The sequence below is a fragment of the Alternaria alternata genome (assembly GCF_001642055.1).
Source record: "Alternaria alternata strain SRC1lrK2f unplaced genomic scaffold CC77scaffold_2, whole genome shotgun sequence".
NCBI lineage: Eukaryota > Fungi > Ascomycota > Dothideomycetes > Pleosporales > Pleosporaceae > Alternaria > Alternaria alternata.
This window is the reverse complement of record NW_017306191.1, coordinates 766,835-793,065: the sequence shown is the minus strand read 5'-3', so window position 1 is coordinate 793,065 and position 26,231 is coordinate 766,835. Positions and strand designations below refer to the sequence as shown.

Here is a 26,231-nt window from a genome sequence, read left to right as displayed (position 1 = left end):
GCTTTTCCTTGAGCTTGCTTGCGGTATCCTTCGTCCACTGGCATCGGAATTGCTCAAGATGCGTGTGCGAAGACATGGTGGTTGGGTTGTAAATTGGATTATGTATAGAAGAGATGTGAAGCGGGAGTTTGTGAATGTAGAAGCCACGAGGCGATGAAGTAGCAAGCGGACGGCTCTGCTGAGTTGATGGAGTGGAAGATAGTCGAAGGGGGTATTGGGTGCGCAAACACACTGGATATGTGAAGGTTATGAGTCGAACATGCAACGAGCGAACAGCTTCTTAATCGCAGATTCCGTGATTGAGTCTATATACCCGTCCGGCATATACAATGTCTATATCACTCTACATTGCTGTTGCAGTAGGAAAAGGGAGTCGCATCGTGGGAGGCATTGCGAACTACAGTGATAGATTGCATTAGAATTATGACCGGACAGAAATGAGCAACTGTGAGATGGTTTGCTGATATGGTGTCCTTGTGATGTCGTTGTGTGTCCTCAAGAAGCGCTTCCCAGACCCTTCGTCTTGATTTCTTCAAGAAGCGCTTTCATCGCTTCATCTCCATCTGCAGCCCTCTTCTCAAAAGCCTTCAAATTATTCTCAAGCCACTTGTCGTCTTGCCCTGCAGAAGGTAGGAGGAACCCTTGCTCTGCGGCAGCAACGATACCCTCTGAGATACCACAAAGATGCAGCGCTGTAGGGTCATCCAATCGCCCAGGCACATTTCCATCAACGTTATCGTTAGCGGAGTTCGGCCTAACCACCTTGTTCCATATTTCAGTGAGGTCTAGCACAAGCGTATTCATCTTGTCTCTGTATTCTGGTCCGCGTGTTCGCAGCATCCCAGTGATAGAGTTTGTTTCTTGCAATTTGCCGGCGATGTAGTGAGGTCGCGAAGGGTGGAAATGAACATTCACGAAGATAGAGGGCGCATTGAATGTCTGGCAGTGCAGCTTTGTGATGGCGATGGCGATGGCGTCCTTCTGCGATGTTTGGAGCTCACAGTGGTGTTGAATTATGTATTGCGGCATCGTTCAAGTATGGATTAACGAGCTGAAAAGTATATGATAGGTTTAGATTTGGAGGATAGATTCGAGAGAAAGCTAAATGTCGTTACCAAGACGTACTCGTGATGGGTCGACATGATGTGTTGGTCTGTACTTATACCACTTCAGCCTACCGGTATTCCCGTTTCCCCGCTTTCGCACGAGTAACCATCTCCTCATGTTGTCGCTCAGTACAAGCGTTCCTCTTTCCCAGATCCACGTATTGTGTGACACTTAGCGGCTCATAGACTTTGAACGCTTGCATTATGAGGTCATTTTCGGTGCAGATCGACAGCCTTTCATCCGTATGTTGCTAGCGATCAGTAAACAGGTCATGGCGTGCCTAGGCATATAGAATATAGCCGTTTTGTATCATCATCCACAACACAACAGAGGGACGGACCATGCTCCAGGTACCATACCTTGAGTAGGCACGTACAAATCAGAGAGACTAGTAGGGTATCTCGATGTCATACTGTATACTAGATGTGGACCAATAAAACTAAACATAAGATTGTGGTGCTATCACAAGACTCACGAGAACCAACACTACTCTACTTGTCTTTTGCCACGTTAATACTGGTTTGCTAGTGGCGCTCACAGTTTGCTGTGGATATAATGGCTTAGTTCACAAGCTTCTCGCTTGTATCAGAATGAAATGCTTTGGGGGCACTACGCGGAACATAAATTCCTTGGACAAATCTCAATTGTATCTTCAGCTCTTCACCCATACTGTATGGGAAGAATCCCTCAGCAGTCGCGTTCTTGAAGAAGAATTCCTTCGCCGAGTCGAGCCTCTGGTCCTTAGGAAAGCGTAGCGCAACGGCATGTCTAAATTCTCTCGCCAGATGGCCCGCCATCTCCTTCTATTACTCTCCACCAACATTATTCTTGCCCAAAATTCAATCGTATTACCATCTCCTATGTCACACGTGTTCGTTTCTCGTACGCAGCCACTACTCCTTCTTCTTCGCTTCTCCCTTCTTCACCCGAACGCCGCTACCCCTGAAGTCATTCGCGTCTAGTGCTTCGCTCTTGCCCAGGCCCAGATCTTCAGCTTCCTTCTCTAGCTGTTGTTTCTGCTTCTTGGCAGCGGCGTTGAGTAGGTATGGCCGTATGAGGAGGTATGCGCCGACGATAGCGATAATGCGGACCCAACGCTGAGCGGTCATCTCTTCGAAGGACTTGATGGAGTTGTTGACCAGGCGGTCCTTCCACTCGCCCACGTTGTCGAGTATGTAGTCCATCTTGAGTATGCGATGCGGGTGATTGCGATCGTAGAGTGCTTGTGGTGATGCGATTATGAGCTTGTGGGAACTGTGGTCGGAGAGGCTTCTAACGTCTATGTCGAGTATTGTGTGTGTGTAGGTGTGTTTGTGTGTGTTTGCGCGTGGAAGGCGATGCCGGTGAAGAAAGTAATTGCGCGCAACAATAATAAATCACTCAAAGCGTGGACCGTCGCGTGGCAGAACCTGGGCGGTGACTTCCTTCCCGTTCATCACCGAGGCCCCGCTATCGGCCCGCCCTGGACGCGTCTGGTCGCGTCACTTCTCCAGTTGACGCCTACACGCGACTGATTGCACTTATTGAGCGACATGGCGTCAGATGATGGTGCCAAAGCAGAGCGCGAAGAGGTCAGAAGCCCATGTGCCAGGCTGTCAATAAGCATGTGCTGACAACACCCACAGCGACTCAAGTCAGCCCTGTGGTACTCCATCGGCCAGTTTGTTGACGAGAAGTCGTTGGAGAACGATCTCAATGCAACGCCACAGTTCATCGGTGCCCTAACTGAGCTTGTATACACTCAAATCGGTAAGATCGATCCGCCTCTTGACATGTCATTTAGCCCGAAAATGCTAACGTTACCCAGCAAACACAGCCCGCGATCTCGAGGTCTTCTCCAAGCACGCCGGTCGCAACACAATTAACCCTGACGACGTGTTGCTCCTCGGAAGACGTAATGAGCAATTACAAGGCCTGCTAGAGAGGGAGCTCGAGGACATCAGAGCAGCTGAGGGCAGGCGGGCTGACGGTCAGCCAGCAGCTCGCGCACAGCCAGCAGCACCCACAGCAGGGAAGAAGCGAGGAAGGCCTGCGGGAACTGGAAAAGGCAAGGCGAAAGCTTGAGAATGCTGCAAGATTGAGCCTGGGGCTTATATGAACTATTGATGCATTGGGAGTTTTGGAGTTGTGGTATGATACCCTCAAGCAAGCCTAGACACGGCGCACTTTGCACACATCTTACATACGCGGATAACAGTGAACGTCTGGAGAGCCTATAAATCATGCAATTCTCATATCCTTTGAGTATGCCTGTAGTTGTTGAGCCTGCCCTCAGTGCGGTCAGCAAGGCACTGCGACCAGACCCTGCATGCGAGGAAAGCGCCGGACCCAATCGTCCGTCAACAAGGCCGCGCTTCACAAACCCGTCAGATTCCCAAGCTACTTCTCACCACCACTGCATTCATCAAAATGCTCTACCTAGCAGTAGAAACAACGCGCAAGCTAACAAAAGCGATGAAACATCTGCATATCACTCCTTTAGGTTGATACAACTAGCTCTTCGTTCGTGGCTGCCACGCTGCTCCACTATGTGCATTCCCTTTATCTTTCTCATCTGCATAAAGGAAATGCTGATACTCTCAAATTCCACGTCAATTCTTTGTAACAAGCATCGAGAGGCTGATCCTTTTTCTCACCATCTTTACACATTATCGAGTCATCTGCCTTTGCCATGGATGCTCAGAGGCGAGCACCGTCAGTAGACATGTCGTCAATTCCGCTGAAGGACATGCTTTCACCGGCTCCGTCGTATAGCTCTACATTCCTTTCGCATGTCATTCCTTTCACTCCTCAACACGACACTCTTGCTGGGAAATCACAATGCGGCACATCAAACAACCCCTACTACCAACCCACCACGCCTGAGTCGCCATCCTCGATCCGTCACTCAAGCACCAGACCATCGTCAAAGAATGCGGAAGAAGCCCGTGTCAAGCCCGATTACCAGGACACAAACCATCCCCACTTTGCACGATCTGCTAGACCAGGCTTCCCAACCACACTTCCCGCACGAAGTCGAATGCCTCGGAAATGCATTCTTGTGCCGTGTGTACTATTTGCTGTCTTCTTTCTCGTAACGATATGGTTCACCTCAATCTTGCTTGGCGCCTGGTTCTTATCCATCGTTCACACCACATCGCCGGCTCCTACAGTGCAGGAGATTTATCTCTATATCGACGGAGAAGCCCCTCAGGGAAGCCTCTCTATATCCACAAACACCGTTGCCTTACCCACGAGTAATGTTACCCTTACTACAAAATCTCCGATCCCAACGGAACCGATAGGCCAAACACTGCCTGACATGAGCAAGGGCATGGACAGACTTTCTACGTCAAGCGAAAGACGCACTGTGCCAGCGCCTACGGGTTTTGCAACCATTACGAGAAGAGGACCATGAGGAAGACTTTTACGCCCATTGAAGCCGCCCCACTTCAGGCGCTGAGACAGCGCGTCATGGAGTGCAGCCTCATAAAAGGCAGCAGACTATAGGTTTATTTTGCAATATCAGCCGTTCGCATGGTTCATACGCCTTTTCTAGCATATGCCATTCGACGCCGTTCTCAAATTATCGTCTGCCACATCCAGGTCGCCTTGTCCAATTTTTCCGGATACTGAGAAGCCTTCTAACTACATCTGCGAGGCTCGGAAGAAACAACACCGAATTTTTGAAGTTCGTAGTGACTCGCTGCAGGATCGTGCTCCCAGCGAACCGCTCCCAGAGACGTTTTGAAACATGCGGGTGCACATACGAAACGGCATAGCTAACCCAAAGCAGCCACTTTGGAAACGCTCGCTTCCTGATTTCTCCACCAACATGTCCACCCAATCTCGGATGGCACCTGTCGCATAAACAAGCATCGCGGACCATACCTAAGAAGAGCAAACTAGTCCTTCATCTAGATTTATTGCTGGCGTGTCGCTCCTTGGCATCTGTAAAGACGATGTCGTACCGTTCCCAGCGACTGGGATAGCGTGAACGGCTGTCAAGGAGGATTCCAGTCGGTTCGTCCTGATCTCCGGAAACCATTAATCTTGTTCCAGGCGCGTAAGTCAAGCAAAAGATCGGCATGGGATGAGTTTATAAGGTGCCGTTGTCCTTGCTATGCACACTTCATCATTCCAACGGGCCAGTCCTTTCTTTGAACACATTCGTTCCGGTTTTTACTACCACCTTCACTCTTTACCTTACATTCATTTTTCGTGATCAGGCATCACCAGCATATATTTGCAAATCAAGTCATTGTACATATCACACCGACAAAACACTTTCAAACTTCAAGATGTTCACCAAGGCCATTTTCACCAGCGCTCTCCTTTCCGCCGTCTCGGCTCACCAGAACATGCACCAGCTCTGGGTCAACGATGTTACTCCTGGTTACCAGGTCGGCATCCGGATGCCACCTTCCAACAGCCCCGTCACCGACGTAACCAGCGACGACATTGTCTGCAACGTCAATGGTGCCAAGGTCCCCTCCGGTGTTGAGACCGTTGCTGCCAACGAGGGTGACACCATCAAGGTTCAGTGGGACCAGTCCGGCCACCCAGGTCCCATCACCCACATGCTTTACGGACCCGTTGACGATGCTTCCCAGGCCACTGGTATCGGTGCCGGATGGTTCAAGATTGACGAGCTTGACAACGTTGACGGAAAGTGGGCGAACGAGATCATGGGCGCCAACAACATGACCCGCGAGTTTGCTCTCCCTACCGGTCTTGCCAGCGGCGAGTACCTGCTCCGTTCAGAGATGTTGGCCCTTCACGGCGCTCAGACTGTCGGTGGTGCGCAGTTCTACATTGCCTGTGCGCAGCTCAAGATTACTGGTACCGGTAAGGAGGGTGCTTGCGGACCTACCATTGAGCTTCCCGGTGCCTACAAGGCTGAGGACGACAACATCTACATCCCCAACGTCTACAACGGCTTCGACGCGACCACCTACAAGGCTCCTGGTGGCCCTGTCGCTTCATGCGGTGGTGCCGGTGCTGCTAAGCCATCTTCCCCTGCTGCCAACTCGACCGTCGCAGCTCCTACCTCTGCTGCCGCTGCGCCCACCTCTACCCTCGCCGCTGTCTCCTCTGTCGCTGCTGTTGCCGAGACCAGCTCCGCCGCTCTCCCTACCCTCGCCCCCGCCCGCCCCTCGATGAACGCTACCATCCCCAGCGCTTCTCCTGTTGCCCCTACCACCTTCGCCACTCTCCTCCGCCCTTCATCTGGCATCGCCGCCCCTACCGGTGCTGTTCCCTCCGGAACTGCTGGCGTTGCTAAGCTCTACTACCAGTGTGGTGGTGCTGGATACACCGGCCCTACCACCTGCGAGGGCACTGCCAAGTGCGTCGTACAAAACGACTTCTACTCTCAGTGCCTCAACAACTAGAGGGAGCTCTTGAAAGGGGATGACTGGAGGATAATGGCGGAGAGATTTGGAAGACTATGATTGGGGATACCTTCTTGATGTTCATGTATATACCTTGACTTTGCAATTCTAGTCCATATTACTTTTGTTCAAACAAGCTCCCCTGCGTTACAAGTCGCATTACTGCATCTGCTTTTTCCCGCCCGTTCATGCTGACGCTGGAAGAAGATGACGCAACCGACCCTCAGCCGTTGCCCAGAAGGAAGGGGCTTGTCTGACTGTTGGCTGAATAGGAAGGAACAAAGAAGTCGCGCATCCCTTGCTTCTTGTACAATGACGGTAGGCCTGACGGCTCCTGAAGACCACTTCCCAAACCAAGTCTTTGTTGTTTTTGAAGTCGAAGACGATCGCCTCGGATACCGAAAGTAGTGCCGAATGGTGATGGGGTGTGATAGGCGATGTAAGCCTGGATTCGCAGCGCGGGCGGAAGACCAGCAAGTGGCGGGCTTAGTGCGTGTTTCAGATTAACCTTATGTTTTGCAGGCCATGGTGGGCTGTTTGTGCAACCATGGCGGGCAAGTGAACAGCTGGCCTGGAATTTGTGGCTGCATACGCACGACCAGCATGCAGACGTCATGCGCAGTATCAGCATCCGCGATGCTACGGACTTCAGCGTCAATGCCGACCAATTGCTGGTCATGGGTGGGGGTCCAAAGTAGGACGTGTCGTTGTGGGCTCCTCAGTGGCTTCCCCGATGTTCAAGGCCGCAGCCAGGGTCGTGCTCCACTTCTCTAATTCACCAACCCACGTCGCTGTCCCGCTCCTAATTCCCCATCACCACCAACAACCACCGCTGCGCCCCCGGCTGCTTCCCTGACACCCGCACGATACTACTTTTTAATCTCTATTTTGTACACCTGCCCAGACTAAAACCCGCGTCGCGTCGACTGCTCCTGCCTTTCAAGATACCGTCCCGCGACCCTCAGTAGCCTACACCGCCAACCTTTGCAAACATGGCGGACAAACCAGAAAGACCCACGAGCTCAGGCAGTTCTGGCTCTGATAGTGTAAGCCATACCCATGTTCCGTGGGAAATGCAGGCAGCCATTGCGGTGCAAGTTTGCTAATATGTATGCGGCGGTGTAGGACAGTTTCGAAGAAGCAGCTGAGATTACCCCTCGCCCAGACTCACAGTCCGAACGATCACAGTCACGGTCACGGTCCCTCCTACAACGAGAATCTTCGACTTCAACAGTGCAAGCAGCCAAACCAGCGGAGCCTGCTCCTGCAGTGCCAAAAGTACCCAAAGAGGAGAGCGACGACGACGATGATGACGACGATGACGATGACGAGGAGGAAGAAGACGATGAAGAGGAAAGCGACGAGTCGGACAATGAACCTGAGCCAAAGGCTGTCGAGAAGCCTAGCGAAGACACACCGGCAGCCAAGTCACCACTCCTTACCGGGCACAGAGTGTCAGTCACATCGGACATGGACGACGTGTCTTTAGACAGCGGTGAGTACACCTACTGGGCTTGGAAGGAGAACTATGTGATGTGCGCGTGTAGGCTGGTTCATGCTTCCAGAGCAGGAGCCATCTGCACCCATTCACTGGCCCCACCTACATACGCGTCTGCATGCGTGAATGCATGTTGATCGCAAAACTGAAGCTGACGCTTAACAGAGGGCTCAAAAGCTGCCGGCATACTCCCCAAGCTACCACCACGAGATTCTCGAGATTCTACAAATTCCGCGAGCGGACTACAAGGCCTCTCTGGCAGAATGTCGCCCGTCAAATTCCCTCCGCCGCCCGCCCCACCTGCTGTACAAGAGAAACCCGCGCCAGCGCCAGCACCAACAACGACTAGAAAACTCACAGGTCCTTTTGCTTGGCTGTCAAGAAACAGCTCTAGCAAGAAACCTGAGTCTCCACCGGCGGCTACGACAACTGCGGAGCGACGGAATACTGGGGCGTCTATTGCAACTATCGGCAGTAATCCAGAGCTCACCTTGAGCAGGATCGAAGATGAGGGCGATATGGGCTCTAAAAACAGAACAAGTCAGGGCAGCCTGCGAGACCGTTTCAAGATTCTGCGAATGAGGGAAGAAGCGGGCATAACACTCAGCGATGAGACAGGTATAGATGGTAGTCCAACCGTGGCGCTAGCATCGCCAGGTATCGGGCTCGGCATTGCTAGCCCTCCGCCCACATCTGGAGAAGAGCCAGGAAGTCCTCCAGCTCTTGTGAAACAGCCTACGATCAACCCGAAGTTGGCTCCAGGAACAGCATCTGGATTCGCCGCTGGTCCGGCGGGAGACATTGCCGAGCCTGTAGATTGGGACCTTTGGCAGTCAGTGGTCAACGAAGGCCCAGCAGCAATTGCACGCACCAGTTCCGAAGAACTGAACCGCGCCATCGCAAGTGGCATCCCTCAAGTCATTCGTGGTGTCATCTGGCAAGTGTTGGCGCAAAGTAAAAGCGAAGAACTGGAAAGCATGTACAGGGAACTCGTAGCTCGTGGAACAGACAAGGAGTACATGAGCGTCAGCGCCAGCGCCAGAACGAGCACCCTCAGCATGGGAAACACTACTGGCAACGGAAAGGAATCAGTCGCTTCGTCTTCGTCTTCAGTGCACTCCGACTACTCGAGCCCGGCCACAACAGCTGCTAGTACCACCGCGCCATTGGGCTCGCCATCTCTCACATCGGAAAACGAAGATCCAATCAAGGCACAAGCAAGGCTTGCGGCGGAAAAGAAACAGAACGCCGCCACAATATCGAAACTGGAGAAGGTCATCAAGCGCGATCTGGGAGCGCGCACGAGCTACTCCAAGTACGTCATGGCAGCTGGGCTACAAGACGGTCTTTTCGGTATCTGCAAAGCATACGCTTTGTACGACGATGCTGTCGGTTACGCCCAAGGCATGAACTTCATCGCTATGCCTCTGCTCTTCAACGTAAGTTTCCATCTTCCTGATATTCACCGTCTGTAACTAACTTTGGCAGATGCCCGAGGAAGAGGCGTTTAGTCTCTTTGTGACACTGATGAACAAGTATGGCCTTCGCGACCTTTTCGTAGCTGACATGGCTGGACTTCACCTGCATCTGTACCAGTTTGAACGCCTATTGGAAGAGTTTGAACCCGCTCTCTACTGCCACCTCCGCCGGAGAGAGGTCAAGCCACAACTCTACGCCACTCAATGGTTCCTTACATTGTTCGCATATCGGTTCCCGCTACAACTCGTCTTGCGTATTTATGATCTCATACTCAGCGAGGGTCTTGAATCTGCGATCCTGAAGTTCGGTATTGTGCTCATGCAAAAGAACGCTGAAACATTGCTGGGTATGAAGGACATGTCGACACTGACAACATTCCTCAAGGAGCGATTGTTTGACGTGTACATCGACAAAGCTCCATCGGCTAATTCCATCCTTGAGAATGGCTTCTTTGGCTCGACTGCTGGCATCGACAAGGAGATCTATCGTGCTGATACTCTTGTGAAAGACGCCGTTTCTGTCAAGATCACGCCAGAAATGCTCAAGCAGTACACTGCAGAGTGGAAAGAACAGCAGCGCATAGAAAAGGATCGCGAGACCGAGCTCCACGGACTGAAAGATAAAGTCACACATCTGGAACAGAAGGTCCGATCACTGGAGCATCGCGCTGAGCAGTCGGATATGGAGCACGTTCAGGTCGCTTCTGAACTCATTAAAACCAAGGTCGAAAATGAGAATCTCGCCGACGAGAACGAGACGTTGAAGACAAAGGTCGAAGAGCTTCAGAAGATCGTCGACACCCAACCCGCAGAGGTCGAAGCAAGACTGAAGAACGAAATGGAGACTGTCATGCAAAAGAACATCGTTGTTCACAACGAGAACCGCAATCTGGAAGACTCGATGGCCGAGATGGAGAAAGAATTGGTTGATGTCAAGATGCAATGGGCTACAGTAAGTTCCAGTCTCCCGGTTGGTCTTATGTTGAGCACGGCTAACCAACCCTTCAGATTAACGAAGAGCACGAAGCACTCAAGCAAAAATGGAACAACATCTCACAGATGATGAAGTAAGCCCAATAGTGGGCTCATACTGCATCCAAGGCGTCGGGTTGACTTGCATATAGCACGCAGGCGCCGCCTCCCGTTGGGGATCAGATTTATTCTGTCGCGTCGATCGCCCTTTAATTCGCTTCTAATGTCTATATATACATCTGCTTTGCATAGGAATATCCTGCGCAGGGTTTTGTTGTGCATCTTGCTTCGGCATCGACAGTTTCGCGTCACTATCTATACCAGTGGCTTGCCAGGACGGACAAAGACACCTTCGGCTGGATACGACCAGAGTTTGAATAGCTTGCATGGCATGGGAGCAAGGTGTTTGGAATGGTGGTGATTGAATCGCATACGTCTATCTCTATAGACTCATGAAAAGGAGTTTCTCGCTGTGTTGTGTTGGCCTGTAGCATCTTATGATGGGAATCGAGTTGGTTAGACCATCAATAAAAGAGTACGATGTGACGCAGTAGGTATTCTTACGTGGTGAGGTCATTGTCATCAGTAATGAACTCTTCGCCTTCTATCACTCTCTAATCTGCTGTCTTTCCCTTTTGCTGCGCAAGATGTCCCTCTATGCCCGATCGGGTAGCTGCAGTGAAGCACTAGCACTCGCTTATCTTATCGTGAACCCTGCAGAAAAAGTTACGCAACCCCACAGTCGTTTCTGCGACACATGTCAACAACAACTCAATCACATTTCAAGATGACTGAACAAGCAACAGAAGAAGATATCCTCCTCGCCAAGCGCATCATTTCGGCGGCGGAGCGTCACGATGTGCCAGCGTTGAACATCCTGCTCAAGGACGGATCGGCAAACGTGCAAGACCCCACAGCAACAGTATCAACATCACCACTTCACGCAGCAATTGCAGCTTGTGGCAAGGCTGAGGATGGGAAAGAAGCCAGTGATGCCGCGGTTCAAACGGTAGAAACACTTCTTCAAAATGGCGCCATCTGGAACGATCTCAACAAAGAGGACGAGACACCAGGATGCATCGCTCTCCGCTTAGGCCAAAAGAAGATCTACGAGATGATGGTTGAAGCCGGTGTACGTGCTGAAATCCTCTTCGCTCGACTAGAAGCGCTCGGCATGGGCGACAATGATGTAGAAGAAGAAGCCGATGAGGAAGAAGACACAGAGCAACCTGCCGCCAAGAAGCAAAAGGTCTCGGAAGAAGACGCCAAAGCCATCGAACAGGTTGTCGAGGAAAAGGTTCTTGACGATGTCTCTCTTGACAACAAGGCCTACCTTAGAAGTCAACTCCGCTACAAACCCGGCATTCTCCTTGACGAATCCGACAACGCTGTTATGATGGACTGGGAAACGCAAATTATGCAACGCCATGCCGAGACTCTGATCCCTAAGAAGGGTCTCCGTACTATGAACGTAGGCCACGGAATGGGTATCGTGGATACTGCTATTCTTACGCACGATCCTGCAGAGCACCACATCATCGAGGCGCATCCACAGGTACACCAGCGTCTCCGTGAGCAAGGCTGGTACGACAAGCCCAATGTCAAGATTCACGAGGGCCGGTGGCAAGATATCTTGCCTAAGCTGGTAGAGCAGGGCGTCGTGCTAGATGCAATCTATTACGACACCTTTGCTGAGGATTACAAGGCACTCAAGGAGTTCTTCGCCGAATATGTGGTTGCGCTGCTGGCCAAGGATGGCAAGTTTGGTTGGTACAATGGACTAGGTGCTGATCGCCAGATTTGCTATGACGTTTACACAAAGGTATGTCGCTTCGCAGTTGGATATTCGATGGGAACTGGTTCTAACGTTAGGACAGGTTGCTGAGATGGACCTCTACGAGGCGGGTTTCGATACCGAATGGGAGGAGATCAACGTACCATCTGGTCTGCATGGAAGTGATCAGTGGGAAGGAACCAGGAGGCCATACTGGACAATCGACATTTATAGGTTGCCTGTGAACACTTTCGTCAAGTGACGGCGACGTCGAAGAAGGAGAGAGCATTGACTACTTGGCGATGTTACGCCTGATCGTCAAGGAGACACCGGCGAGTGTCACTCTCACAATGTGGCAATGACGATCTATGCATTTGTTTTTGCTAGCAAAATCTAGCTACAGCAATCGAAAATCATCGGATATTATAGAAACACTTCGTGGCAGACTGCCATAGAGGGCGAGTCTTGACCTCCACAACAGAAATTCCAAGTCGAACGAATAAATCGTCTCGTAACGCTATGACCTATATTCGCTGTACTTCTACAGATCTTCATCTTTAAACCTCACATCCAACACCTGACCGTCCCCTTTCTGTCCATGGAACGCGGCAATGACCCTTTCCGCATCATCCTTCGTAGCAAATTGCAGTTCGACAACCAGCGGATCGCTGCTCCGAACAGTCCTTCCGAGTATGTCATGATCGCTGTGAGGGCGCATGATGGTTTCTACGTCCTCAATCGTGGTGCCAGTGATGAAACCACGAGCGACAATTGTGTGTGATCCGTCTGTGGAGAAGCTGGCGGGCTGTCGGCGGGTATCGGTATCGATGCCTGCAATCAACGGGACTGTACGGCTGCCAGGTACCTGCTGGTCCTGGCTGGAAGAATTCGCTGCCAGTACGGGTTCTGCACGTTGGTCTGTTCTCTCGCCGTTGCGATGTGCTGATGGGGTAGCAGTATTGAAGCCGGAAACTCCAGATTGGCCGTCTGTCAGTGTATTTTCCTGGATGCCTTCTTCTTTGGTGTCTGCATGATCGCCTTGTTGATTTTCCAAAAAGTTGGCGTGGCTCTCATCGTCGGAATGGTGAACCACAGGTACTGCAACGTCGTCGAGTTCAGCACCATCTATCGTACCAATCTGAGCTGCTTCATTAGCAATGATAGGTACCTCCCCATCGATTTCATTAGGCAGGCCGCCTGTGAGTTCCCGATCGTCGCGCTGGTCATTTTCGGGGCCTTCATCATCATTGTCCTCCCAAGCGTCACCGTCATCGCCAAAGTCTTCCTGTAGTGGAGGTGGAGGAGGGTGGGCAAACTGGTCGAACGTGATACCTTGGGTCTCGAACAACGTGATGCGGAACTGATCTAGAGCGTCTTCGCGAGGCCCGTGAGGAAGCTGGTTGACCAAAGCGCGCTGGTCGGGTGTCAGATGTTGCAGGACTTCCCACTCAGGATCCTCATCCTCATTATCTTCGTCTTCGCCTTCTTCATCGTCGTCTTCCTCATCTTCTTCACGACGACGAATCATGTCTTGACGGCGAGTAAGACCCTGTCGGTTGAGACCACTTTCTCGATGGTAACCGTCCTGGTTGTATCCTTCTTCATCGTAGACGGCGGGACCGTAATGCGGGCAGCCGTGGAGACCGGGCCAATCCTTGCCGCAGATATAGCAGAACGAGCTACCGCACTCACAAGTGATGTGATTGCATGCCTCAGCCAACTCTACAGTCGCGCCACAGACAAAGCACTCTTGGTAACCTTTCTCATTGGCTGTCTGCTTGAACTTTTTCTCGTCCTCGGTTTGTTTGCACTCATGGTTTTGGGTACCGTCTACGAGCAAGGCTTTGCATTTTGCGCAAGTCAGCTTACCGCATTCTTCAGAATCGCAGATGGCGTAGGTAATCTTGGTCTCTTGGTCCTCCACGTGCGATTCGGGGTGTAAGAACTTTCCACAGGCTGGGTTTGCGCAATAGACACGAAATCTGCTTAGTTCTTAGCCTGGGTTTATCATGTGGGTATATAGTAAACTTACTTTGCCAGAATTGAATACTCGCCCTGCTGCTTCATCTGATACGCCCACGCAATCTCGAACGATATATAGTCCTCGTAATCTTCCAGCATGAACATTGTTTCGCAGCACTGTGGCGGGAAAAGGCTCTCGTTGTTGGTCGCATTCTCAAAAAAGCTTCCGACATCGTCAGGGCAGACCCAATGGCGACCGCAGGGTGCTTCGAGAAGCAGCTCGCCTTCGCTCTCCTCAGTCCCGCAGATTACACAGCTCTTAGACATGGTGGCTGTTATTCAGATTGGAGGGCGTGTATTTCCAGTGATTGAAACGGATAGCAAGAGAAGAGATTGTCTTTTGTAAGACTGTGAGTGAGTTGAATGTTCGGTAGATCAAGCTCGGTACCGATGTAGAAGCACAGACGTGTGGGAGTTATGTAGGAAGAAGATAATTGGCGGTCTTGAGGCAGCTAGTGCTAGCTCGGGATATTCACTGTAAAGATAGAGTGTGAGGAGTGAGTGTTCATAGAGTAAGGTCCTACTCCTTAGCTTAGGACGCGGTGTCAAAGAGATCCTTGCGCGCTTGCCCACACGTGGAGACACAGTCGGTGACTGATTCACGTGAGAATACAGCAAGCGAATTAGGGGAGAATTATCCACCCGTGACGTTGGAATTTTCCGTCACCTCCTGGTTTGAGAGTTAGAGGATTCGATCAGAGTGCGGATGGAAAGGGAAGGGGAGATTGAATTAAGATCAATGAAAACGAAATTGAGATGTGAATCGGATCTTCAGGAGTCTTTGAGCGATGCTTGAAGTTATGTGCTTTCTAGTCCGTACTTGAGATACCTATATCGGGCTAACCGCAGGCAGCCGTCGGCCGGATTTGATATTTAGCTCGGAAATCCATGTATGCAGCCTGGCTAGGTCCACACATATATAGCAAGAGTACAGACTATCCAGGCAGACTTTGCATGCGGAATGATGTAGAGTGAGCGCTCAAGGGCTAAGGCGATGAATGTGTGGTGAGGGAAGTTTCGCGGCCTCATTCGAGAGTTCCAGGCAGCTTGACCGTGCACGGACGCACAACGAGCTTGGGGTTCTTGACTGCTGCCTCATTAATTCACCCACGCCACATCCGAATTTTGCGCAATGCTAAGGTCAGCTAATGGGCGCTCAACTGAGCGATTCATCGAAACTTCTAAACTGAGTTGGTCGCTCCAGTTATTGATAATGGCTCGAGTTTGCATAATATAAAGATATTTAGAGAAATCTATTGTGAGCCTGTATACGTTCTTTAGTTAAAAGAAGTTCAAGGTAATATATTATATACACAAGAATTCTGTAAAGCTACGCCTTCTTTCTAGGCACGGCACATGCGTCCATCTTTGCTGACGTTCCAAGCCTCGCTACCAACACCCTTGAGGATGTAGAATACATCCTGGGGGTCGTACTTCTTCTTGATAGTCTTCAGCTTGTTGTAGTTGTCTCCAAAGAATGTGCTCTGCCAGTTCGGCTGCTGGAAATCGGCTTCATTCAGGTATGAGCCACTGCCCGGCGTGATCTTTTCGATCTTGGGCATAAGCACATTGGTCATCTTCTGCTGGGCAGCCTCCATGTCGGCCCAAGGAGCAGTGGAGTCCCAGTTGGTAATAAGCTGCAGCTGAATCATAGCATTCCTCCATGCTGGTAGTACACCATTGTCGGCGGCTCCCTCGGGCTTCTGGTAGTTAGCTGAGCTACCAGCAAGCAAGACACCTTCGGCAGCAAGCTCCTGGTAAACCCTGACGAGTTCCGCAGTGTTGTTCTCCACCACATCTCGGGGGATAAGACGGCCACCGAATTGATATCTGTTGACTTCATATGCTCCACGTGGGAGAGGACCCATGTAGCGATCGAAGTGGTCGCGGTAGGACAGCTCGCTGTAGACAATTGGCGGCGTAATGCCAAGATCTGTAAGAGCTTTGGCGTAAGGTGCGAGTACAACGTCCTTGACGTAGGCCGCTGTTGAGTCCCAAACCGTGACGGGCTTGATAACGATGTACTGAGTGCTGACCAGGAAGACCACCATGGCACCGGCATCGATCATGCCTGGTAGGAGCTCGATAAGCTTGGCAGTTGCTGCTGCGTATTTCTCGGGGGTGGTAGATGACGCTAGGAGTTGCATGGCAGCACCACCAACCCGCTTGGCTGGGTATGCTTTTACTGTCAACGAGAGGACGACGGCATATGTTCCACCACCACCGCCACTGAGAGCCCAGTACAGGTCAGTGTTCTCGGTTGCTGAGGCAGTGAGCATCTTGCCTTGAGCAGTAACGACCTACAAAGACATGGTTAGTGTTGCTCTTGGTTGCTTATAGTATAGAGCTTCTCACCTCATAGGACAAGGCCTGGTCGGCACCAAGACCGAAGGCAGTGCTGAGGACGCTGTGGCCACCGCCTTGGGTGAAACCACCCGCCAGGCCAACTGTAGCACATTCACCAGACACGACGGTCATGCCCTGCTTGTTTACTGCCTCAAGCAACTCGTTGCCCATGACACCGGCACCAACAGTGACCGATGGGCCAGTGTAGTGCTCATCCGACCAGTCACCGAAGGTGATGCTCTTCAGACTTTGCGTCCAGATGGCAAGAGCACCAGCTCCGGTAGACCGTCCCAAGAAATCATGCCCAGTGTTGCGAACAAGAACACGGATGTTCTCAGCTTTCGCAAACTCGAGGGCAGAGATGACATCCTCTGCTTCAGTGGCTTTGACAGAGTATGAAACATAGTTGCCAAGAGTGCAAGGGATGCTCCTATCGGAGAATGGATCGCAGCTCTGGTTGGCGAAGTACGATTGCATGATAGAGTGGGAGGACGGGGTGCTGCCAAGAGTTTTAGAGTTCTGTCCAAGCATGTGAACGGAGCTCCTGCACTTACTGCGTTAGAGGGTTCAGCCATTCTGCCTTCAATGCGTCGCAAGCATCGGCATCGTATGTCGGATCGTGACAAGGCGACCCGATAGGAACAGTAGCCACAAGCTTCCCGTTTACAGTCGAGTTCAAGGTCGACCATGCCTCAGTGGATGGCCAATCAGCATCACTTGGCAAACGGTAACACTGCTTGGCATCCCCAAGACGAGCGAGAAGTAGAGCCCCAAGGAGGGGTGCGTTGTCGACGAGTCTCATCTTGTCGTGAAAGTACTCGATGGTAGTGATGGATACCAAGAGACTTGACCTGGGCCTCATATATACCCATTGCTCCCCTTACTATTCTCTTCGCATTGCCACGAACTATTCTTCTCATCTCGGAGACCATCTCAAAGAAGACGCCTTAGCCAACGTCTGCTTCCTCTTGTAGGATGCAGCGCCGACAGAGTCCACTTGAGACACTGTGCCACACGCCGATAGCATTGCAAGGTGTAGCCTTGCACTGGGCTGGAAGCCGGCGAAAACCTCGAGCGGCAATCGATGGCCGCAGACGCGGTGATGCTACTGCAGGGCATAGTGGGTCAACACAGCAATGGGGGGATTCAACCGGGCGGCCTGAGGCTTAGAGTGGACCCTTAGCCATGGGTTCCTGATAGGATTGGGAGGCGTGAAACTATAGGATTCGCATGTGAGCGGTAGGAATGCAGCGACAGGAACCGGACACGCGCGCACATCTTGGCAAGCGTCTTGGTGCGTTCGGGATGAACGCTCGTTTCGGCAGCCGTGGAGCGAGCAGAACTGTCCAGGTGCGCACCAAACAACGATTGTTGCACTGATCAACTCCACGTGCTCACCCGCCTCCATTATTGCGCAATGCTTATCATGCCCTCCTTGGGTCACACTTTTCACGTCCAGCATTCTTCTTCGTTGACCGTGGATCTTGGACGCCTTAGATCGGGTTTTACAGTGGCTTTCGGTTGGCGTGTGTGGCGTTCACCAGCCCATGACACACCGGACCGCTCCCCACATACTGCTAGAACGGCTTGAACGCTACCATGACCCCTTTCTGGATGACATGCCGCCGACCTTAGCTGATGTAACTTCCGAGATTATGCGCCAGCGCTTCTTAACAAAGTTTGCGCTATCGAAATGCCATGGTCGGGCAGGCTTCTGCAGCCGGCAGTTCATACCGATAGAGGTAGCAAGCTTGATAAACACGACTCGCGGGTTTCAGTGTTGGACCTTGCAAGATATGCACTATAAACCGCACGAGCGACCCCTGCGCACATCATATCCCAGGAACACCTTCCGTTTCGAGGCGGGGGATAAATGGTAATACATGTCCCGCTGTCAGTTTACCTGAGACTTTTCTGCGAATTCTTGTGCGCCAGCTACAGATCCGGGCTTTAATCTCCCTGTACTTGTCATCCGAACAGTCGGGTCTGGGAGCATCAACATGATTTCTCTTTTCCGCAAATGCATTCTGCTGTGGCTCGCTACCGTCTTCGTGGTCACTGCAGCACAGCAGACTGCTCTGTCAGAGCTTCCGGATTGCGCTGTAAGTAAACTTCACTTTTTGAATCTCAAATTGATTGCAAGTCTCTTACTGATTGCTGCAGCAAATCTGCCTTCTAAAAGCTTTGGGCACAAACACCTGCGCGCCAACAGATCAAGCCTGTATCTGCACCAACGAAGTCTTCCAGAACAATGTAACATTGTGTGTAAGCAGCCGCTGCACCATTCCTGAAGCTCTAGGTACTTTCATCAACTCGACAGAAGAGGGCCAACGACTAACCAGTGTAGTCACACGAAATGTCAGTCTTACCAACTGCGGTGCACCGGTGCGACATCGTGGAGAACACTACGTGACGTTGTCAAACGCAATGGTATGCATTGCCGCTGCCTTCGTTGTGATCCGTTTCGCCTTCAAGGCCACCGTGTCGAGACTCGACTTTGGCTACGATGACTTTTGCGTCCTGGCGACGCTTATAGCCGCCATACCCAGCGCCATCATCACTGTTTTCGGTACTGTAAAGAACGGACTTGGTCAAGACCTTTGGGCCTTGACTCCAACGGAGATCACCCAGATGCTGCAATACTTTTACATTATGGCGTGGCTGTACTTCCTCCAGCTCACGCTGCTGAAGCTCACTCTGTTGTTCTTCTACATCCGCGTGTTTCCTAGCAAAGAAGTCCAGCGACTGTTATGGGGTACTGTCATCTTCACTGTACTCTGGGGCTTGGCCTTTATCATTGTTGCGGTATTCCAGTGTCGGCCGATTCACTACTTCTGGACGAAATGGGACGGTATGCATGAGGGCACTTGTCTGGAGATCAACGCCATCACCGCATCAAACGCTGCTATCTCGATCGCTTTGGACTTCTGGATCCTGGGTATACCTCTCTGGCAGCTTTGGGGGTTGAAGCTACACTGGAAAAAGAAGGTCGGTGTAGCACTTATGTTTTGCGTCGGCACTTTCGTTACCGTCGTCAGTATTCTGCGTCTGCAGGCTCTGGTGCACTTCGCCGCTTCCTCGAACGTAAGCTGGGAGTTCTACGACGTTTCAGTGTGGAGCACGATCGAAATATGCGTTGGTATCATGTGGTAAGTTGTGTTGTCTCAACCGTCATCTTTGCACATGCTAATCTATCTTTCAGCGCTTGCCTTCCAACACTCCGCCTTCTCCTGGTTAAACTCTTCCCTATCCTTGGAGGCTCCTCAGTACGCAGCCGTCAACAGTACTACAACTACGGCAGTGGCAACGAACTCAAGAACGTTAGCCAGAAACACAAGTCATACAACATGAACACTAGCGCTGCTATATCGAGTCCTCGGACCGAGTCTTTCGACGATAAGATAGAAGACGGCATTAGGGTCAAGACCTCCTACATGGTAAAGCATAGTCATAGTGACACAGATGAAGCGAGCCTAGTAAGCCATGAGGGACCACAGAGGCAGTAGGGCCGAGGTTGGTCGCGCGCGTCCGAATGTAGTTTGAATCAAAATGATATCTTCCACCTTCTGAGCACTCTTCGTATACGCACATGTCACTTGAATGACTACAGGTGCATGCCGAAACCTTCTTGAGACGTACTTCATCCTCAAACAGCTACCCGCCGAGTGTAACTTCCCATCCGGGTGGTAACTACCGTGATCGACACGCGTTGAAGCACACACCTCTCGTTTTCTGGGTTCACCCATCGAAAGGGTAGCGCAGATCACCGGAATATCACCGATGAACCTCGTGGAAAATCACACTAGTATGACAGGTCCACATGTCGGCGATCTCTGCAAGCGACATTGCGAAGAATACTAATCGAAGAACAAATGGCGTCTTTAGTTCAGGGTGTTGCCCGGGTACGACAACGAATTCCATCATCGTCTTTCAGGCAACCATACTCAATACTACTGTAGCCATCGCATGATTCACAATGTATCCACAATAGGAGAGAACATGACGGGAATACGGTGCGTACTCACGGTGGAGTAAAGCCGATGAATCGCAAGTTTGCCATAATTCTTGGTTGCGGCATCTTACGAGCCACGAATTCTAGATGTGGGGCCGACGTCTGGATAGCCGAGTTTCGGCTATCCGCAGATAGACACTGCTAACAGGTGCTAACAGGTGCCAACTTTCGCTAGCACGTGCACTTCGCTTCTGAAAAGCTGAACATTACTCAGGATTAGGCTGAAATTATGTTAGACATGCACCATCAAATCGGCCGACTTTCCAGACAGTCCGCTCTTGCAAGCTCATTGGTTGCGTCTTGATGGAGCGTCATTTGTGACAAAAGTACAGCCAATGACCATTGACCAACGAACCTCGGCCTCCAGCAAACTCAACGCCACATCTCCGTTATTGCAGTGACGAAAGAATCTAGGAACTAGAGAAAATGTGGCTGGTGATTGTGCGTCCGTGCGTTGTCGTTGCATTGCGGTGGTTGGGAATGACCTCGAGGGTGTCGCTGTTGAAGAACACGCGCGTCCCGACTTTGCACTCTGACTTTCGTGGTAAAAGATGAGTATGCCTTGCGAAAACTCTGCAACAGAAGGGTGCACTGCTCCGTCGTGGGTGCAGTAATGTGGAAGAAAACAGCGCATGTTGCACAGCACTTCACGTGCTCGAAGTGGGAGAAGTCCAGTATGTCTCTTCCACAGAAACAAGACTCGGCTTCCCCACGGTACTTCTCACAAGCTGCTCTGATCACGGTCGCATCACCTGGGCTACTAAGCTCAGCTGTAACGCGGATCACCCGCTGTTAAGCTAGCCGTTTTTCCCCGTAGTACCCGTCCTGAAAGTGTAATCCAAAACCCTCTTAGCACTGTCATACCTTTGTACTACTTGAGGAAGACTGACGACAAATTTCCACTTTCGCAAATAAGATCGACAAGCACACCTGTCGCTCATGCAACGCTACCAAGGGCTGAAGCTCTTGACAGCGTCAGCTGACGAGTAATTTCATCCACCACAACTGTGAGGATTCGTAAGCTAATCACCGTGCCTCGCGACACCATTGACAAAACTGTCGCCGATTTGCATCAAAAGTCTTCCATAAGCTTCAACGGTGCTTCACATATTCGTGACGCAAACCTAAAGCGCAAGGCTCTTGCCGAAATGAAGAAGAAGAGAGTGAAAGCGTCTCTCCACAAACTCAAACTTTCGCCGATGAATGATTCGTGCGTCGTAACAACAATCGGTGCATCAAACATAGCCTTTAGTCCGACATTCAGCGACTATGCTGCTTCTCGCTGTCACTGTTGATCTGCAGAGTACCATCGGGAAGAGGCACAGTGAGCATCCCAAAGCAGGAGCAAGTTTCTCCTCTCAACAATGCAGACTTGAGCGCAATTACGAGACCGAGTGCAAGACAACCGAGGTGCCACTCTCGTTCTTCCTTCCACTGCGGCTTCTACTACACCCTCCAGTCTACCTAGGTAGCAACGATACCATGTTCCCAACATTCTATGTGCGATATATCACTCTCACCGTCGCTCTAAGCCTTTCATCATCCGTCCTTGCTACTGTCATGGATGCGGGAAAGTCAATGTCGCTCGAGTAGTGGCGAGTAGACGTAAGCTGATTACACATGCCAGACGAGCAACTGCCATGTCTTCGTGTGCAATAAAGTCAATTTTCCAATGACCATATCAGAACGTTGTGGAAGTAAGATCTTGAATGCTTGAGCTTCTGTAAGACTTGTTTGACCAGATATATCGTGATTATAGGGTAGATGGTTGCCAAGATACATCCGTTGGAGGCATCATCAGCCCTGGTATCAAAGACTTAAGGGTATCTGGTGATTTTTGGAAAAAGCCCGCTTCCTATCCCCGCTTATGGTTAGATCGAGGGGTTGATTACTTCCGGTCAAGGCCGTTCTGGAGTTTCATTTCCAGTTTATTGTAAAGGCTGCTTCAACGCGTTTTGTTCAGTCAAACTCAGTACTTGTTTCTGCTGATCTCAATATCCTACTGGTAGTCTAGAGCCGAGCCAGACAAGATCGAAAGAGTACATGTACCAGGAATGGACAAGAATGACAAGTCCAGACGCCACAAAAAAGAAACGACTAAAATTCAACATAAAAGAAGACGGCATGTTAAAAGAGTAGATGAAGCAATTCGATTAGGGGAAAGATTGACCCCAACGTTCAGAGATAGCGTCCTTCGTTGTATAGTCTGTAGTAATTGAATCAGATCTTCTAGTAAGGACTTTGCTGCGCAAAGTACTCCATGATCAGAGTGACCTTTTCCTTTTCTGCAATCTTCGTCGCGCCAAACCCATCACCAACACGCATAACCGTCTGGCTCTCTCCATCGTTAGGCACCCAGTGTGTCAGATTAGATCCAGTCGAGGTAGCAACACCATTAGGATCAAGATGTTTGATGAAATTAGTCCAGTAACTCGACATGACTTCTCCGAGATAGTAATCGTAATCTGTAAAAGTGTATTTGTCGGTGTTGGCATACAGCGCATTCATAACATACATGATTTCAGATTGATGAAATGCGCCTTGATCTTGACCGGGGGGAGAGTGGTCCCAGTAGTATGTGTAGAAGGGGGATTTGGCTGTCTTTACCCATTTGGTTCCGAAAGCCCAAGAGGAGACGAGGGAATTATCTGTGGCGGCTTTGCGCCATGCAGTTGAGGCGGTGTCTGTGGAATTGCCGGCAGGGTAGAGTTCCAAATATCGCGAAGTGAGGTTACCGTATTTGAGAGGGATGTACTCGTTATACTCGGCAACGGTATAGCTTGTCGTCAGTTCTGCACCGCTTTCGTCGCGTGTGTTCCCTGTCATGAGGGGCACGTCATTGCCAGGTCCGGCGTGAAGCTGGTCAGTGTAGCGCATTGGGATTGCATAGCCGTCAAAAGCGGGCTTGAATTTGAGTGGATAGCCGGCGGATAAGGCTGTTACCCACCAGATGGATTCGTTTCCGACACGGTCCCCAGAGCCGACTAAGAGTTCAGCAGTCGATAGTTTGCGGAGCTCAGCGATGGAGGATACGTTGTGGGCCGCTGTGTAATTTAGGCCATTTTCGACGGCGGTTGACATGTTGACATATGAGGTTGCTAAACCGGCTAGAAGGGTATCGTATGGGTATCTGATACCACTCTGTGAGATTGCGGCTCGGAAATAGCCCGAGAAGAGGGGACTGTTGACAGCATGGTAAACCTGACCGGAGCCGAAGGATTGGCCGGCAACAGTGACCTTGGTAGGATCGCCTCCAAACTGCGCAATGTTCTTTTGAATCCACTTGAGCACCTCAAGCTCGTCGAGAATACCATATGTACCTGAAGTGTTGTACCCGGTAGCTTCAAAACCTTCGGCATTCAACTCTGGGTGGGCAAGATACCCGAAGGCGTCGTCTCTGCGGTTGAATGTAACCACGATGATATCCTTTAGCGCCATGCCTCCGCCATACCACCAGGTATTGTCGCTTGACTCATCGCTTCCTTGGTTCCAGAGGAGAACGGGATGGGAAGCGTTGGCAGTGGCAGCGTTTGTCCAGATGTTCAGGCTGAGGCAATCTTCACTGTATGAGTTTGCATGAGTTACAGGGCAGGCTGGTCCAAACGTAGATGCATTCAATGTTTCGTTCCAGGGTTCGCGTGGCTGAGGTGCTTTCCAGCGGTTCTCGTAAGCAGTGTCCGCAGCGTATGGAATACCAAGGAAAGCAGCTACATAGCTCGTGGAGCGATTGAAGTACGTTTCGAGTTGCGACTGATTGAAGTACTGGTAGCCTTGAACTGGTCCATATGTTGTCTGAATGATTTGATCATAAAGTTGGGCGTGGGAAGGAACAATCGATGAAATTGAAACGAGCGCGGCTAAAACCGAAACAGGTGATAGGCGACTCATCTTGGGAATGCAAAGGAAGACGTTCGTGAAGAGAGGATGACTGGATCGAGATATGTAGTAAATCGTTATCTTAAGTTATACACGATTCAGACTCAGAATGACTTCCCTACCTCTTGGAGTCAAAAGGCCATGTGGGTAACTTGCGTACGTCCGCTGCGCCTTGTGCAGATATGAATGCATTGCGTACTATTATTAGCAAATGACTAGTGGTTACGTACTAACCATCATAACGGAGGCATGCACCCTTATTGCTTTGATAGCTAGACGGGGTGTATACACAGTAGTGGTAAGTGTCTGGGATCTGCGTTGAGTATGTTGCGTAGCTAGTTCAATTAGGTCGGGCCGCTTACTGCATCTGCAGAGCAACCGAGTTATCGACGCGACAGCCTCGTGGTTTGACATACAGTGAGGGTCATAGGGTGACGAAGCCCTCAGAGAGCGAGAGCGAGAACGAGCAAATAGAGCCTCAGCTTGAGCATCTGTTCTAAACTCTAGTGCCCGTTGTGGAGTCAAGGCTTCATCAGCTAAGGATGGGTAAGGCTTTAACCGTAGACTAATGTCGATCACCTCTTCTTCTTTCTGTCTTCGCACTCGAGCCTTCCACTCTCGTCCCAAATAGGTTCAGTCAAAAATCTATAGAGATTACGCGTTCGACATGGGACAAATCAGCACTCTCGATGCACTGAACTCGATCTTGGACAGGTATCGGGTATCAACGTCTTAACGCGGTTGCGCCCGATCCCTAGATGGACTTGATGATCGGAACTCTGGGTGGATACTTTGGGGAGGAGGTATTACTCTGAGTACCTAGGTGGTAACAAGACTCCACGTATCCTTAGACGCGTACTGTGTGCTCAGGTCTCCTGTCTGGAACCAGGGTCGTAATCCACATGGTAGGGGTGGAATACATTGACCGAAAACGATGGAGAATCATGGGAAAGTCATTGCACGAAGCATAAGAGTGGGAGCTGCGGCTTTCCTTCTCTTCAACCAGTCACTTATCGATACCACCGCTACTTTCATTACAGGCTCCAGAATACGGTCATGACGATGTTCAAGAAAACCTCACCCCTCTTCTTTCTACTTCCTATTGTCCAAGTGGCCAGCGCTCAAGATGCTTGCGATGCAAGCATGCTCAACACGACCGTCAGAACGTGGCCTGTTACCTCTACAGACACCATTTTCAGCATTGCTGCCTCAACCTCGCGTGGTGTCTGCAACATTGCCCGCGCAAACCGCATGGCTGACGCAAACCTCATGGTAGCCGGCGAAACGCTTCTCATACCTGGAGAGTCCTGCGCCCAAGACATTGACAACACAACCTGCCTTGTCCCCAACATGACCTACTACGCAAGCTGCGTCCCCGGTGGTCTGCACACATATAACGCGCGCTACAACGACACTCGCGCGAGCATTGCGCTCAAGTTTCAAGTCAGCCTTGACACCATCACGACGATGGGTGTTAACGTGTCTGCGCAATCGGCAGACGCAGTCATTGCGGCCGATACGCAGATCAAGATTCCACAGTGCAGTCCCAGCCAGTGTACCGTCCAACCGTACAAGTTTACGTTTGGAACATATGTCGATTTAGCCAACGAGCTTAACACAACCGTGGGGCAGATCATGGCGTTTAATCCGACATATAACTACAGTTCCAAGACGGATGTAGATGATTCACCAATCATCTCTCTGCCCATGAACTGCAGGAATTCGACTGGGAATATCACTGTGATATCGTAGAGCATGTCTGTCGTAGGGTAGC

The 26,231-nt window shown here is 50.9% G+C and overlaps 13 protein-coding genes across 13 annotated transcripts; 7 read left to right on the top strand and 6 right to left on the bottom strand.

Moving 5' to 3' along the window:
- Positions 1 to 289: 289 nt before the first annotated feature.
- On the bottom strand, positions 290 to 1,373 carry CC77DRAFT_1016208 (hypothetical protein). Its single transcript, XM_018524179.1, has one exon. The coding sequence runs from the start codon at positions 1,027 to 1,029 to the stop codon at positions 496 to 498; it is 534 nt and encodes a 177-aa protein (XP_018390649.1). The 5' UTR covers positions 1,030 to 1,373; the 3' UTR covers positions 290 to 495.
- A 140-nt stretch (positions 1,374 to 1,513) lies between these two features.
- CC77DRAFT_1016207 (hypothetical protein) lies at positions 1,514 to 2,643 on the bottom strand. Its single transcript, XM_018524178.1, has one exon. The coding sequence runs from the start codon at positions 2,289 to 2,291 to the stop codon at positions 2,001 to 2,003; it is 291 nt and encodes a 96-aa protein (XP_018390648.1). The 5' UTR covers positions 2,292 to 2,643; the 3' UTR covers positions 1,514 to 2,000.
- Positions 2,466 to 3,475, top strand: CC77DRAFT_307421 (hypothetical protein). The gene is made up of 3 exons (XM_018531175.1): positions 2,466 to 2,678; positions 2,733 to 2,856; positions 2,915 to 3,475. Exons 1-3 carry the CDS (start codon positions 2,640 to 2,642, stop codon positions 3,169 to 3,171), a joined length of 420 nt encoding a protein of 139 aa, XP_018390647.1. The 5' UTR covers positions 2,466 to 2,639; the 3' UTR covers positions 3,172 to 3,475.
- CC77DRAFT_307422 (hypothetical protein) lies at positions 3,476 to 4,588 on the top strand. Its single transcript, XM_018531176.1, has one exon. The coding sequence runs from the start codon at positions 3,779 to 3,781 to the stop codon at positions 4,502 to 4,504; it is 726 nt and encodes a 241-aa protein (XP_018390646.1). The 5' UTR covers positions 3,476 to 3,778; the 3' UTR covers positions 4,505 to 4,588.
- Positions 4,589 to 5,181: 593 nt separating this feature from the next.
- Positions 5,182 to 6,591, top strand: CC77DRAFT_307404 (endoglucanase-like protein II). Its single transcript, XM_018531173.1, has one exon. It carries the CDS (start codon positions 5,388 to 5,390, stop codon positions 6,477 to 6,479), a length of 1,092 nt encoding a protein of 363 aa, XP_018390645.1. The 5' UTR covers positions 5,182 to 5,387; the 3' UTR covers positions 6,480 to 6,591.
- Positions 6,591 to 7,260, bottom strand: CC77DRAFT_307496 (hypothetical protein). The gene is made up of 2 exons (XM_018531178.1): positions 7,076 to 7,260; positions 6,591 to 7,012 (listed from the first exon to the last, which is right to left on the bottom strand). The coding sequence occupies exons 1-2, from the start codon at positions 7,156 to 7,158 to the stop codon at positions 6,703 to 6,705; spliced, it is 393 nt and encodes a 130-aa protein (XP_018390644.1). The 5' UTR covers positions 7,159 to 7,260; the 3' UTR covers positions 6,591 to 6,702.
- A 55-nt stretch (positions 7,261 to 7,315) lies between these two features.
- CC77DRAFT_307406 (RabGAP/TBC) lies at positions 7,316 to 10,587 on the top strand. Its single transcript, XM_018531174.1, has 5 exons — positions 7,316 to 7,525; positions 7,605 to 7,974; positions 8,143 to 9,416; positions 9,466 to 10,407; positions 10,464 to 10,587. The coding sequence occupies exons 1-5, from the start codon at positions 7,472 to 7,474 to the stop codon at positions 10,524 to 10,526; spliced, it is 2,703 nt and encodes a 900-aa protein (XP_018390643.1). The 5' UTR covers positions 7,316 to 7,471; the 3' UTR covers positions 10,527 to 10,587.
- A 455-nt stretch (positions 10,588 to 11,042) lies between these two features.
- CC77DRAFT_1016203 (arginine N-methyltransferase 2) lies at positions 11,043 to 12,727 on the top strand. The gene is made up of 2 exons (XM_018524177.1): positions 11,043 to 12,249; positions 12,305 to 12,727. Exons 1-2 carry the CDS (start codon positions 11,215 to 11,217, stop codon positions 12,461 to 12,463), a joined length of 1,194 nt encoding a protein of 397 aa, XP_018390642.1. The 5' UTR covers positions 11,043 to 11,214; the 3' UTR covers positions 12,464 to 12,727.
- Positions 12,728 to 13,513: 786 nt separating this feature from the next.
- CC77DRAFT_920907 (hypothetical protein) lies at positions 13,514 to 14,490 on the bottom strand (the record flags this gene model as incomplete). The annotated part of the gene is made up of 2 exons (XM_018533715.1): positions 13,514 to 14,183; positions 14,234 to 14,490. Coding segments are annotated over 2 exons (927 nt in total), but the record flags the coding sequence as incomplete, so codon positions are not given.
- A 996-nt stretch (positions 14,491 to 15,486) lies between these two features.
- On the bottom strand, positions 15,487 to 17,802 carry CC77DRAFT_1016201 (FAD binding domain-containing protein). The gene is made up of 3 exons (XM_018524176.1): positions 17,124 to 17,802; positions 16,579 to 17,068; positions 15,487 to 16,523 (listed from the first exon to the last, which is right to left on the bottom strand). Exons 1-3 carry the CDS (start codon positions 17,369 to 17,371, stop codon positions 15,567 to 15,569), a joined length of 1,695 nt encoding a protein of 564 aa, XP_018390640.1. The 5' UTR covers positions 17,372 to 17,802; the 3' UTR covers positions 15,487 to 15,566.
- Positions 17,803 to 18,300: 498 nt separating this feature from the next.
- Positions 18,301 to 20,471, top strand: CC77DRAFT_307457 (hypothetical protein). Its single transcript, XM_018531177.1, has 4 exons — positions 18,301 to 18,671; positions 18,733 to 18,868; positions 18,917 to 19,718; positions 19,772 to 20,471. The coding sequence occupies exons 1-4, from the start codon at positions 18,570 to 18,572 to the stop codon at positions 20,073 to 20,075; spliced, it is 1,344 nt and encodes a 447-aa protein (XP_018390639.1). The 5' UTR covers positions 18,301 to 18,569; the 3' UTR covers positions 20,076 to 20,471.
- Positions 20,472 to 22,668: 2,197 nt separating this feature from the next.
- On the bottom strand, positions 22,669 to 24,469 carry CC77DRAFT_980293 (putative carboxylesterase; the record flags this gene model as incomplete). Its single annotated transcript, XM_018536055.1, has 1 exon — positions 22,669 to 24,469. One exon carries the CDS (start codon positions 24,467 to 24,469, stop codon positions 22,811 to 22,813), a length of 1,659 nt encoding a protein of 552 aa, XP_018390638.1. The 3' UTR covers positions 22,669 to 22,810.
- A 1,131-nt stretch (positions 24,470 to 25,600) lies between these two features.
- On the top strand, positions 25,601 to 26,209 carry CC77DRAFT_1027820 (hypothetical protein; the record flags this gene model as incomplete). The annotated part of the gene is made up of 1 exon (XM_018526395.1): positions 25,601 to 26,209. One exon carries the CDS (start codon positions 25,601 to 25,603, stop codon positions 26,207 to 26,209), a length of 609 nt encoding a protein of 202 aa, XP_018390637.1.
- Between the last annotated feature and the right edge of the window lie 22 nt (positions 26,210 to 26,231).